The sequence below is a fragment of the Tinamus guttatus genome, unplaced genomic scaffold (assembly GCF_059628265.1).
Source record: "Tinamus guttatus ecotype Peru unplaced genomic scaffold, ASM5962826v1 Tinamus_guttatus_pri_ptg000208l, whole genome shotgun sequence".
Classification (NCBI taxonomy): Eukaryota; Metazoa; Chordata; class Aves; order Tinamiformes; family Tinamidae; genus Tinamus; species Tinamus guttatus.
Window position 1 is genome coordinate 6,634,667 of NW_028288742.1, and position 11,677 is coordinate 6,646,343.

At 52.8% G+C, this 11,677-nt stretch overlaps 1 protein-coding gene across 1 annotated transcript; it reads left to right on the forward strand.

The window, feature by feature from the left end:
* The first annotated feature begins 437 nt into the window (after positions 1-437).
* Positions 438-10,686, forward strand: CAPN11 (calpain 11). The gene is made up of 21 exons (XM_088524241.1): positions 438-738; positions 1,150-1,219; positions 2,902-3,020; positions 3,197-3,330; positions 3,502-3,670; positions 4,565-4,648; positions 4,735-4,820; positions 5,053-5,127; positions 5,763-5,923; positions 6,024-6,193; positions 6,433-6,444; positions 6,954-7,165; positions 7,354-7,393; positions 7,642-7,707; positions 8,159-8,216; positions 8,303-8,367; positions 9,186-9,254; positions 9,365-9,443; positions 9,817-9,933; positions 10,010-10,068; positions 10,289-10,686. The coding sequence occupies exons 1-21, from the start codon at positions 493-495 to the stop codon at positions 10,313-10,315; spliced, it is 2,118 nt and encodes a 705-aa protein (XP_088380367.1). The 5' UTR covers positions 438-492; the 3' UTR covers positions 10,316-10,686.
* The last annotated feature ends 991 nt before the right edge of the window (positions 10,687-11,677 follow it).

Consider the following 11,677-nt stretch of genomic DNA (forward strand, 5'->3'; position numbering starts at 1 on the left):
CTAAGACCCTTACAGCCCCCCTTACTTGTTTAGCTCATCCTTTTAGTTCAACAGCTCTTTTATTCCCTCTGACCTTGGTCTACTTCCTTATCTCCTAGTTAGCAGTCCCTTTGTTCTTTCACTGAAACCTGAAGGCTGGAATTGAGCAGGCCTGCTAGGCAGCCATGTCCGCGGCTCTCTAACCATTCCTCTACAGTCCTGCTGCAGGGGAGATGGGGAACTGGGTCTCCCCGACTTCCTCAAAGGAGCAGCTGTGCACAGTGCTCTGGTGCTGTGCAAAATTCTGCTAACTTTGCCCCTGGGATGTCCCACCAGCCCTGGGCATGCCATCCCTCTGCACCTCTTGGCTTGCTATCTGTTTCAAACCTTGGTTTTTATTTCTAGGCACCTTGGACTACCTCTGCCTTTCTACCGGGGTGCCCTGCCTCAGCCTTGTGGTGCCTATTTTGTTGCAGGGAACAGAGCTGAAGGAAGTGCTGCCGGTGCCCTGTCATGATGCCGTTCGGGGGAATTGCTGCCCAGCTGCAGAGGAACCGCCTGAAAGCAGAAGGGGTCGGCCAACACCATAATGCCATCAAGTACCTTAACCAGGACTACGAGGCCCTCAAGCAGCAGTGTCTGGAGAGCGGTACCCTCTTTAGGGACCCCCAGTTTCCAGCTTGCCCCTCTGCCCTTGGCTTCAAGGAGCTGGGGCCACACTCCAGCAAGACACGGGGAGTGGAGTGGAAACGTCCTTCAGTAAGTATCAGGCCTGCTTCTCCTCGGGTGGGTTGGTGGCTCTTATCTGCAATATCTGCACTAATGTGATGTGCCACGCTGCAGCTTGCCACTGGCCTGCTGGTCTCCATGCTCCCAATCTCTCAAGTGCTTCATAGTACTTTTTCCAAGGGATTAGGGCAATGCTTAATGAGTGTCAACTCAGAAGAATATTATGCCTAGCAAGCGTATTTTTCCTTCTGGGCCACAGAACTTGGTCTTTGAGATGGGTGGGGTTTGTCATTGCTTCTAGATCCATGGTGTGGATGTGCTGCCCTCAGCAAATGGGCCCTTTGAGGGTATTTAATCCAGGGTATCACTGGTGTCAGCCCTGCAGGAGCATAGGCCCTGCTAGGTCCAGCACTAGCATCCATTTTTCTCTTCCTCCTGCAGGAATTAGTGGATGACCCTCAGTTCATTGTGGGTGGTGCAACACGGACAGATATCTGCCAGGGAGCTCTGGGTAAGTGTTTGTCACCAACCCTTGGGCTAAAGAGCAGCAGCCGCATAGCATTGATGTGGTTGGAGAAGAGGTGTTTTTGTAAGGCGTATGCTGAGATTGTACCAGTTTCCCCAGGTCCATACAGAATATTTTCATTTTGGCCTATGGACCCTCTTCTATGTACCAGAGACTCTCCTCCTTAGTGCTGTGGTAACTGTGGAAGGTGGGGGGACACTTTGTGACTTCTGTTGGCACCACGTTAGAGGCCTGTGAGTGTGCCTTGATGAATGTACAACCTGACTGTGCTAAGATCAGGGGAGATGCCAGGTGGATCTGTGTCTGACACACTGGCAGCAGTGCTGGGAGCTCCTCCATGCAGCTCTCTGCCCTCATAGAGAGTGAGAGATGACGGTGAGCAGTAATAAACTGAGGTGAGGAGGTGCTGGTCATGACAAAGTGCTTGTGAAGTAGCACTGTGGGGCTGAAGAGAAGTGAAAGAAGAGCTATGTAGTACAAGCACTGATTCCTCCTTTTTTCCAGGAGTGACCCCCAAGCCTGGGGGTAGCGAAGATACAGAGGTAGGGAGATGTTTCTGATCTGGATTGAGATGGGCACTTCATGAATATCATGCATGTTAGCAGAGGTCATGGGTTTCAGGACTTACGCAAACGTGAACCATTTAACACCTCCAGGTTAGGACAGTAGCTTGAGCAAGTAATGATACCAAGCAAAGTATTTTTTAATTGGTCATCAGAGGCCAAAGTCAGAAACAACCTGTGCTGTGGTTTGACAAAATGGTATCAAAGCTAGAGGCTAAAGTATGAGAGGCTTTAAAAGCAAGAGAAAGGGTAACCAAGGTAAAGAATTTAAATAGCACATGTGGTTAAGAGCTCTTGGAAGGAACTATGCAATGTTGCTTCTGACAAATTGAGAAGTTGGAGCAGCAGTGTTTTAAACCTCTTGCTCAGTGATTGAAAACAAATTATTAATGCAAAGTGCAGCTGCACTGTAGAACTTGCTGTCCCAAGATGCTGGGTGTGGAGGGGAGCCGCACTAATGAGACCCAAGACGGTCTTGAGAAACAACTGCAGAAAGGAGCTGTTGATGCTGACCATATAAGATGGTCCAGAGAGAGGCTCCAGATTAGAGGGGCATTCCCTGTGTGCCTTGATTTAATTCTTCTCTCTGGGCACATGCTATTATGTTAGGTGCACTAGAAGTCAGGTGTGTTGGCAGCTCTGGATGTGGGGCAGGAATGTGGGATGGTGATGGAGACACTAGAGAAGTTCAAGACCAAAACAGCAAGATGGGTGCAGCTCAGGAGCAGCACAGAGAGTTGCTGGCAGGGTGTCAAGTTGGGAGGGTCCCCACAGAGCTGGTATCTGGGCTCCCTGCCAATGTCCCAGCAGCTCGGTGCCCCCAGACACCCCATCAGATATGCTTGGGAAGTGGTTGCTGCCTGGCCTCAGGAGGCTGAACAAACCCTGCTCCCTGAGCCTCTTCTCACAGGACATGCACCTCTCACCAGTTTGGCATTCTTCTGCTGGACCTCTTCCAATTTCCCCGTGCCCTTTTTGGACAGGGGAGCCAGACTGGCGTGCTGCTGGCCTGTGCCTGGCATCACCACTGTTCTCCTGCTACGGAAGTGACAGTGAGCTGGCATGGCAGCACATGCCTCACCCAGACTTCCTCTCCTTCCCCAGGTGACTGCTGGCTGCTGGCTGCCATCGGCTCCCTCACGCTCAATGAGGAGCTCCTGCACCGCGTCGTGCCCCACGGGCAGAGCTTCCAGGAGGATTATGCAGGCATCTTCCACTTCCAGGTAGGCTGGAGTTCCTGTCCCTCCGCAGTGGGCCTTTGGCAGCCCAGGGGTGCGCTGGGAGCAGGGTGGACTGTCCTACAGTCTGTGATCTGGGCACATTGCTCAGTGTAGGATTATCCAGGGTGGGATAATATTGAATGTACCTCCAGCCCACTCATCCTCACTTTTCTCCCCAGATCTGGCAGTTTGGCGAGTGGGTAGATGTGGTGGTTGATGACCAGCTGCCCACCAAGGATGGGGAGCTCCTGTTTGTGCATTCAGCAGAGTGCACTGAGTTCTGGAGTGCTCTGCTGGAGAAGGCCTATGCCAAGTGAGTCCTGCTGCAATGGGCACAAGAACTGGTGTGTGCCTTCCTGGTGGAAGGAGACAGAAGTGCGGGGGCTCTCCTGTCTCTGGCCCTGGGTCTGCAGGTGCTTGGGAAGCAGCATTGTGGGGTATCCCTGTCACCTTGTGTACCCACCTTGTACCCTCTGATGCTCAGGCTGAATGGCAGCTACGAGTCGCTCTCCGGGGGCAGCACCACTGAGGGCTTTGAGGACTTCACGGGTGGTGTGGCAGAGATGTACGACCTCAAACGGCCGCCACGCAACATGGGCCACATCATCCGCAAGGCACTGGAGAGGGGATCCCTGCTGGGCTGCTCTATTGATGTAAGTGGTGTGCTGCTCCTCAAAGAGGAACACTGGCCTCTAGCCATGGCCAAGGCGAGGCCTCACAACTCTCTTCTGGGGTACTAAAATCCTATGCTGGCAGTCCCTTAGCTGGGAAACCAGGCAGGAGGTTACTTCATTCCCACCTTAGTGAGCAGCCTTTCCAGACCAAGCATGGGCACAACACATGGCGCTACAGTTTAGCTTCTGGAAATGGCCTCGTTTCGGTGCAGTTGGAAATGTTCAGTAGTCTGGACTATTGATGGGTGAGGGTCAGCCTACTTCTCTGGCCACGTCTTCTGTCAGTATCTGCAAACTAGCCACTTCTGGGTTTTCTGCGAGTGCATTTTTCATGCACAAGCAAGGTAGTGTATTGCCCCATCACTACTGCTGGTAGTACTCCTTTGATTTGCAAATCTGAGTGGGACCAAACACAGTCCAAACACAGTTAGTAGCTTGCCAGAATCCAAGGTGTGTTGGTAGTATTATATGTGTGGCTGGAGCCTATGTGTTTTCTGCAAGTGACTTTTGCGATCTCTGTGTGCCACAATGATCCACTGGCTAACACGTTCTGGGCTTTGTAGTTTTCACGGCCAATATTTTTGTGTTGTTGATGATGGCAGTGTGTTTTGGGAAGCACAAAATCTTCTTCCTGTTTTTCTGAAGTTTGGATCATTTCCTGATGGCTCTCTGGGTCCTCCAGCAGGGAAGCTGTCTTTAAATTGTCTTCATTCACCAGCCTTTGAACACAAGGAGCTGGTACCTGCTGCTTGCCTTTGCTGGAGGATTGCAAAGCAAGGCTGATTCTTCAGACAAAGCTTCTGATGGGAAGGGGTTGGGATAGGAGAACATGAATTTTATCTCATTCACTTAAGCTTTATGCCTCCCCCTCAGATCACAAGTGCCTTTGATATGGAAGCAGTGACCTTCAAGAAGCTGGTGAAGGGCCATGCCTATTCTGTCACAGCCTTCAGAGATGTGAGTTGGCTGCATGGGGCTATGGTAGAAATAAAATGGCAAGGCCAGCAGCATGGGTTTAACATCTGGTATCTGACCTCTTGCAGGTGATTTACCGGGGTCAGCAGGAACAGCTCATCCGCATCAGGAACCCCTGGGGTCAGGTGGAGTGGACCGGAGCCTGGAGTGATGGGTGAGCTCACTGTGGCACTTCAGTCCTGCTGCTGGCAGTGCAGCTGACACTGTGCACAAAACAAGCAGACACCTTTTGCATGGCATTGCCATCAGGTAGTTCAAAGCATGCAGTGCCCTTCTTATTGGGGAGGGGGGTCCATTGAGGGCCAACTGTGAAGTGCGTAGTGCTGGGAATGTCTCCTTTCACCTTGAAAAGTCCTTGTCTAATTGTGTCCTTCCTGCTATACTAGTTCCTCTGAGTGGGACAACATTGACCCCAGTGACAGAGAAGACCTGCAATTGAAGATGGAGGATGGAGAGTTCTGGTGAGTGCTGGAGAGAAGTGCTTCTATTTTCCTATGTCCACCTTGGTAGGAAAAAAAGCAGAGGAACTGTGGAGAGATTCTGCAGCCCAACTTCTCCTGAAACACTTGATTTGTCCTTATTAGCTACATTTCCATTACTAGAGAGCCCATTAACCTTTCTTACCTGATTTAGTTAATGATTTCCTTTCCCTCAAGGAAATTCTGCACAACTAAATGCAAATTAATATCTAGGAAGGACAAACATCCCGTATTCCCCAAGCCCAGCAGTAGGCTCTAAATGAGCTGTCACTGCTCTGGGTAGAAGATCCTAGTCTCACTTAATTCTCTGGAAAGGTTGCCTCTGTTTGGTGGTGGTCACAAGGGGAAGCTGCACCTTGAGAAAGGGGCTGGTAGTAGGGAGAAAATAGGAAAGTGTTGCTTAATACTTCTCAAGCCACAAAAACAGGGATCCCCTGTGGAAATACTGAGCAGCCAGCTTAGGCAAGCATTGGAAGCCGATGCGGGACACTGTGCAGCAGGATTTCTTTTGGAAGGTCATAGAGAAACTGTTCAGCTGGGTTCACAGCTCCTTGCTTTCCCCTTCCCTACCTCCCCAGCTGTGCTATAGCCTTAACCTCTGCTCTGCCTCCCTGCAGGATGTCTTTCCGGGACTTCATGAGAGAGTTTTCCAGGTTGGAGATCTGTAACCTAACCCCTGATGCCCTCACTAAGGATGAGCTAAGCAGGTGGCACACACAGGTGTTTGAGGGCACGTGGCGCCGGGGTAGCACAGCCGGGGGCTGCAGGAATCACCCAGGTACTTCTCTATCCCACACCTGCACTCCGGGGTGATAGCCACACAGCTCAGCAGCAAATGAGCAAGGTATCTCATCCACGTGTCCCTCCTTCCCTCCCAGCCACGTTTTGGATCAACCCCCAGTTTAAAATCAAACTGTTGGAAGAGGATGACGACCCTGGGGATGACGAGGTAGCCTGCAGCTTCCTAGTGGCCCTGATGCAGAAGCATCGTCGGAGGGAGCGGCGGGTGGGCGGTGACATGCACACCATCGGCTTCGCTGTCTACGAGGTAACCCCCCGCGCTGCTGCAGCTTTTTTTGGGACTGGTTCAGTCCTGCCAGTCACACAACTGCTGTTCTCAACACCTTCCCCTTCCACTTTGGCCTTCCACTTTGTGGGTTAATGTTCCTTCTCCCCTTCCTCCTGCAAAATCCTTGCCCCCCACTACCTTCCAGTGCTTTTTGCTGCTGTGAGAAATAATGCATAGGAATGGGGGTTTTTAATATCCCTCTTCTCTACTCTCTGCAGGTCCCTGAAGAGGTATGTCCTGGGCCGCTGGACTTCTCTGACTCTTGGAGAGGAACCCAGAAGTAGGCAGGAAGGGGTTAATGCACACACACACACATGTGTACACAAACACGTGTGCACGCCCTGTGGCATGGGAGTTCCCTCTGGCCTGGCAATCCTGGGTACTACAGGGTGCTGCACACCCTTGTGCTGGGGAGAGGGGATGAGTCACATCGGGCAGGACCATGAGGAGCTCTCACAGAGCAGCTGCTGGGCTTGGGGCAGTGGGACCAGGCCTCCCTACCCACTCAGTGTGCTGTGTGGGTGAGGCTGGGCCACAGTGTGAACATGCCACTAGGGTGTCACCTTGTTCCACAATGCAGAGCCAAGCAGGGCTGAACCATTACAGCGGGAGCTGCTGAGCTGACTGGCTAGGGCAGGTTCTCCCCCAGTGCGCAAGTTTTGGTCACCCTGCTCCTGCAAACCCCCCTCTTGTGACTGCTGGCTGAGCTGTTGTCCATGGGTGCATTTACTTCCCCCAGGCTCAGGGCTGCCAAAATGTGCACATGAAGAAAGACTTCTTCCTGCGAAACCAGTCGCGGGCACGATCTGAGACCTTCATCAACCTGCGGGAGGTGAGCAACCAGATCCGGCTGCCTCCTGGAGAGTACATCATAGTGCCCTCCACCTTCGAGCCACACAAGGAGGCTGACTTCGTCTTGCGGGTCTTCACCGAGAAGCAGTCGGACACAGAGTGAGTCCCTTTCTCAAAGCCTCCTGCTGCATCTCGGCCCTGGGTCTGGCCAGGGGGATGTCGCAGCACAGGCCAGCCTGCCTGGGCAAGGGGGACCCCTGAGCTGTGGGAGAACCCTCCTCTGAAGACAGCCTGCTGCCTGGCTTCCCAGCACACTCTCATCTCTGTTTTCCCCCTTTGTGCCTCAGGGAGCTGGACGAGGAGATCTCGGCTGATCTAGGGGATGAGGTAAGACCCACAACTCTCACTCAGTCAGTGCCAAGGCTCTGGGGCTTAGAGGAAATGGAAACTGTGAGCAGGAGCCAACTGCATGGGTTTGGGCTGGTAGCTGGAGGTGTAAAGGTGAGGGAGACGTGGGAGGGAACGAAGATGGCGAGAGCCTCTCTTCCTGTATGAGTTTGCTAAGGAGTTGCTCAGGAGCAGGGCTGTGCCAGATTTTGTTTGATAATCTCGTTCTCTGGCTTGTGTCACCTCAGGAGGAAATTTCTGAAGATGACATAGAAGATGGCTTCAAGAATATGTTCCAGCAGCTGGCAGGAGAGGTGAGTATGGCTGCGCCAAGCTTTGGGAAGTGTGGGGAAGGGGCAGGACTCTGTCTGCTAATGCTGTAAAGACTGGAAGAGTAGAGGGTTCCCTAAGGTGAGTCCTGGAGGCTCTTGGACATCCTTGGGTTGGTTGATGACACCTACTTCTTCTCAGCCAGTGAGATCTAATGTGCCACAAGCTCACTCAGTCCCAGTGCTGCAGGCCCAGCTCCCCACAGGGGTGGCTTCTCTGGAGCAGATTTGGGGAAAGGGAGTCCAGCTGTGGCCTGAACCATTCTGTGTGTGCAGAAAACTTTGTAGCACCCTGGTGTTTTGTGAATAAGATGGAGGTGTTTGGGCAGCAAAGGTAGGGCCACAAGTGGACTGAAGAGAAACCCTCCAGCCCAGCTGGGAGAAGCAGAAGTAGTGGGTGCAGGCAAGGGGTTTGCTAACTCTGTTCTCGCTGCAGGACATGGAAATTAGTGTCTTTGAGCTCAAGACTATCCTGAACAGAGTAATTGCTAGGCGTAAGTACTGCTTTTTCTCTACATAGCCCTGGCCTGTTTAACGGGTTGTGTTTTAATGTGCGTAATCGTCCTCATTTCCTTCTCAGACAAAGATCTGAAGACAGATGGATTCAGCCTGGATTCTTGCCGAAATATGGTCAATCTGATGGATGTATCCTCTTAGCGCTGAGGGCAGGGGCCGGCTTCTTTAGTGCTCAGTCGTTCTGCAGGGAAACTCCTCTGCAGGAGCTGAGGGGTCTGGCCTGGCTCTTTCAGCAGGGGAAGGAAAAGTCCTCGTGACTGCCCCACAGGGGCTTCAGAGATGTCTATTATGTACACCTGCAGAGTTAGCCTGTAGCTCTGTACACCACCTGAGCTGCAGTAGCTGGTTTTCTGGACAGAATGTGAGTTCTCTTGTTTTGGGCCCTGGCCTGCTCCCTGTCTGCTGCCAGAACCCCAGCAGAGCCATGCACATGCTTTCAACCTTCCCTTCTGGACCTGATGCTTCATTTCTCCATGGGTTCGCGAATAGCAGGCAGAGGTCCTGCTTCACCCTAGGACGATAAGCTATGACACCACACAGGATTTGAGGCATTCCTAGAAAGGGAAGAGAGGGTGTCCTCTTACCAAAATCCTCTTGACTGGTGGTTAAAAGTGCCCTGCAACACCCTTTTAGCTGCATGCCAGCGTGCTGTTGCTCTGACAACCCTGCTGCAGAGTACTGTGCAAAGCAGATATGCAGCCCTTTCTGGGAAGAGGCATAAGAGGCATCTTAAGCATCACGTTTTCCTTGATGGGTTGCAGGCTCTGCTTCTGTGGTACAGGAAGGAGAGGGGAAGTCAAAAAGAAACTGACCAGATTGAATGTGGTTTGGCTAAAATGTCCTTTCTCAACCAAGGCAGTTGGGATCTGATTGCTTTGCCTCAAGACCTACCTTTCATTACACCCCTTTGGCTGGCTCATTTTTTTCCTTAATCCACGGCTCTCCAGAAAGACGGCAGTGCCCGTCTTGGGCTGGTGGAGTTCCAGATCCTGTGGAACAAAATTCGGAGCTGGCTGGTAAGAAGAGGGGGGCACAACGCATAGTGCAGTTGGAAACACTGCGAGGGAACAGCCAGAACGGAGAGGGGAAAAGCCTGCCCTTTACAGCCGCTGTGATCTTTTTGCAGAGCATCTTCCGTCAGCACGACCTGGATAAATCGGGCACCATGAGCTCATATGAAATGCGCATGGCTCTAGAGTCGGCAGGTAGGTGTAGAGGAGGATGAGCCTGGGCTGGGGGTGAAAGAGTGCAGAAGTGTGAGGCCAACCTTTGCATACTTTCTGCATCTGTTGTGGTAGTGGGATTGGATATGAGCTGGGGTCCATCCCTCTGGGGCAGTCATGCTGAATGCTGGCAGCCTTGAAGTCAGGTATCCAGGCACAGTGGTCCCAACTTCTGCCCTCCTTGACTTACAGGATCTAATCCAAATTTTAACTGCTCATTAAGCAGTGGTCTGCAGCTCTGCAGAGATCTCTTCCTGCCAAGTCTGGGCTCAGCCCTTCCCCTGGGATAGGGGCTTTGGGGGTCACATCCTTCTCTCTAGGCCTCCCCAAGTTTTGGCTGCTCTCTGACTTTCAGGTTTCAAGCTGAACAATAAGCTGCATCAGGTGGTGGTGGCCCGCTACGCTGACTCCAACATGGGTGTGGACTTTGACAACTTTGTCTGCTGCCTGGTCAAGCTGGAGGCCATGTTCAGTAAGTTCCAGCTTCAGGATAGGGAGGGCAAAAGGGGAGAAGGGCATGTTGCTCAGCTGCTGCTTCTGGCCTACAGGGTTCTTCCGCAGTATGGACCCCGAGGGCACTGGCACTGCCGTGATGAACATTTCTGAGGTGAGAGCTCAACCCAGCAGCTCTGGGCAGCGGGTCCAGAGGGTGCAGGGAACTGGGGCTAAGGCCTGGGCTCAGGAGGTAGGAAGCCCTCCACCCACTTGGGTAAGGTAAGAGCCCCTGAAAGATCAAGAGACTTTGAGAGGCTCCATTTCCCTTCGAGGGCTATCAAGATGTTGGTAGTCTGACACCCCTGTTCATACTCTCTCTCTTTCTTTTGCAGTGGCTGTTGCTGACGATGTGCGGCTAAGAGCCACAACAGATTCACTGTAGCTAGGCCACCCCAGCTGGTCCGGCCCAATCCAAGTGCCTCCTCTTGGATTCATGGACACAGGATACTTTTACCCTACCTTGCTCCATCCACCAGCCTTGCCCTGCCTCTCAGCAAGACTCACCCCACCATCTCCTGTGGACCACCTTGCAGGGTTCAAGGCAGGCAGGAGGGCTGCTCTTCTCTTCTTCTGGGCTGGGTTGCTTTTCACTCTTCCCCCTCCTCTATCCCCACCCCAGAACCAGAGGAGGGCAGGCAGCATGGGAGTGCCTGTGTGTCACTGTACCTGGCTTTAGAGCAACCATGGGGGAGGCAAGTGAAGGAGCAGGCTTAAGTGTGGCTGCAGAGCAGGAAGCAGGTGGACCTTTGGGGAGACACGGTGGGGTGAGGGGGGAGATGACTGGTGTTGCTAGCTCCAGCGCTGTCCCGTTGCTGCTGATACCTGCATGCTGGGACCATCACCATGTAGTACACCACTCCAGCAGAGGGAGATGGGCAGAGAGTGCATGCCAGGGGCAGGAGGAAGGTCTGTGCTCTTTCCCCTGCCCTCACCACTAAGGACTCTCTAAAGGATAAGCATAACCAACGTGTGGGATCCGGGGTGCATCAGGACACCCTCAGTTGGTTCTTCCTCTCCCAGACTCCCCTTTGTGTGGCCTTGAACACATGCCTCACATATCCATTCCCCCTTTCTTTATCTCAACTTAAGCACTGAATGTTTGGGGGCTCCCTTACCATGTGATCATATGACACCCTCACACACAGTGCACTGGGCATTTCTTCCCATATGGGCCCAGGAGTGCCAGCACTCTAGTGCCACTGCTTTCCGCAGCAACAGGTTCACCTCCTCTCTTGCTGAGACCAGCACTGGAGCTATGGTGGGCACTTGGCCCTGCCCTCTCGCCTTCCTTCCTGCCGCTCTACCCCCTCAGCCCTCGGCAAGGCCAGGGCAGGGATCTGGTGCCCCGAGAGAGCTACCCGCTATGGAGCAGAGCGGAGCTCTGCTCATCAGGAAGGGATGGGGTTAGCTAGGGGCAGATTTCTACTGCTCACAAATGTTTCCATCCTTTACACTATCATCACCCACTGCTGTACTACCCTGCTACCTTGGGCTGCTGTGCAAACTGATTTGCACTTTCCTCCACTCCTATCACCTTTTCTGCTGTGGTAAGGGGGTGGCCCTAGTTCAGCTATGGGTAAAGGCACATCCTTTGCCCCGTAACATATAGGCAAGACATTTTGTCTCTTCCATGCCCTTGTCCTTGCTGGAGAACGTGCCTCAAGCAATAACCACTCTGCCTCAGTGGCAAAACTGCTTTTTCACCTTGCTCACTGTGTACT

Coding starts and splice junctions, on each gene's coding strand:
- CAPN11 (XM_088524241.1), top strand. CDS start 493: ATGATGCCGTTCGGGGGAATTGCTGCCCAGCTGCAGAGGAACCGCCTG. Junction 4,649..4,734: donor CTGTCACAGCCTTCAGAGAT/GTGAGTTGGCTG, acceptor GACCTCTTGCAG/GTGATTTACCGGGGTCAGCA. Junction 7,394..7,641: donor CGGCTGATCTAGGGGATGAG/GTAAGACCCACA, acceptor GTGTCACCTCAG/GAGGAAATTTCTGAAGATGA.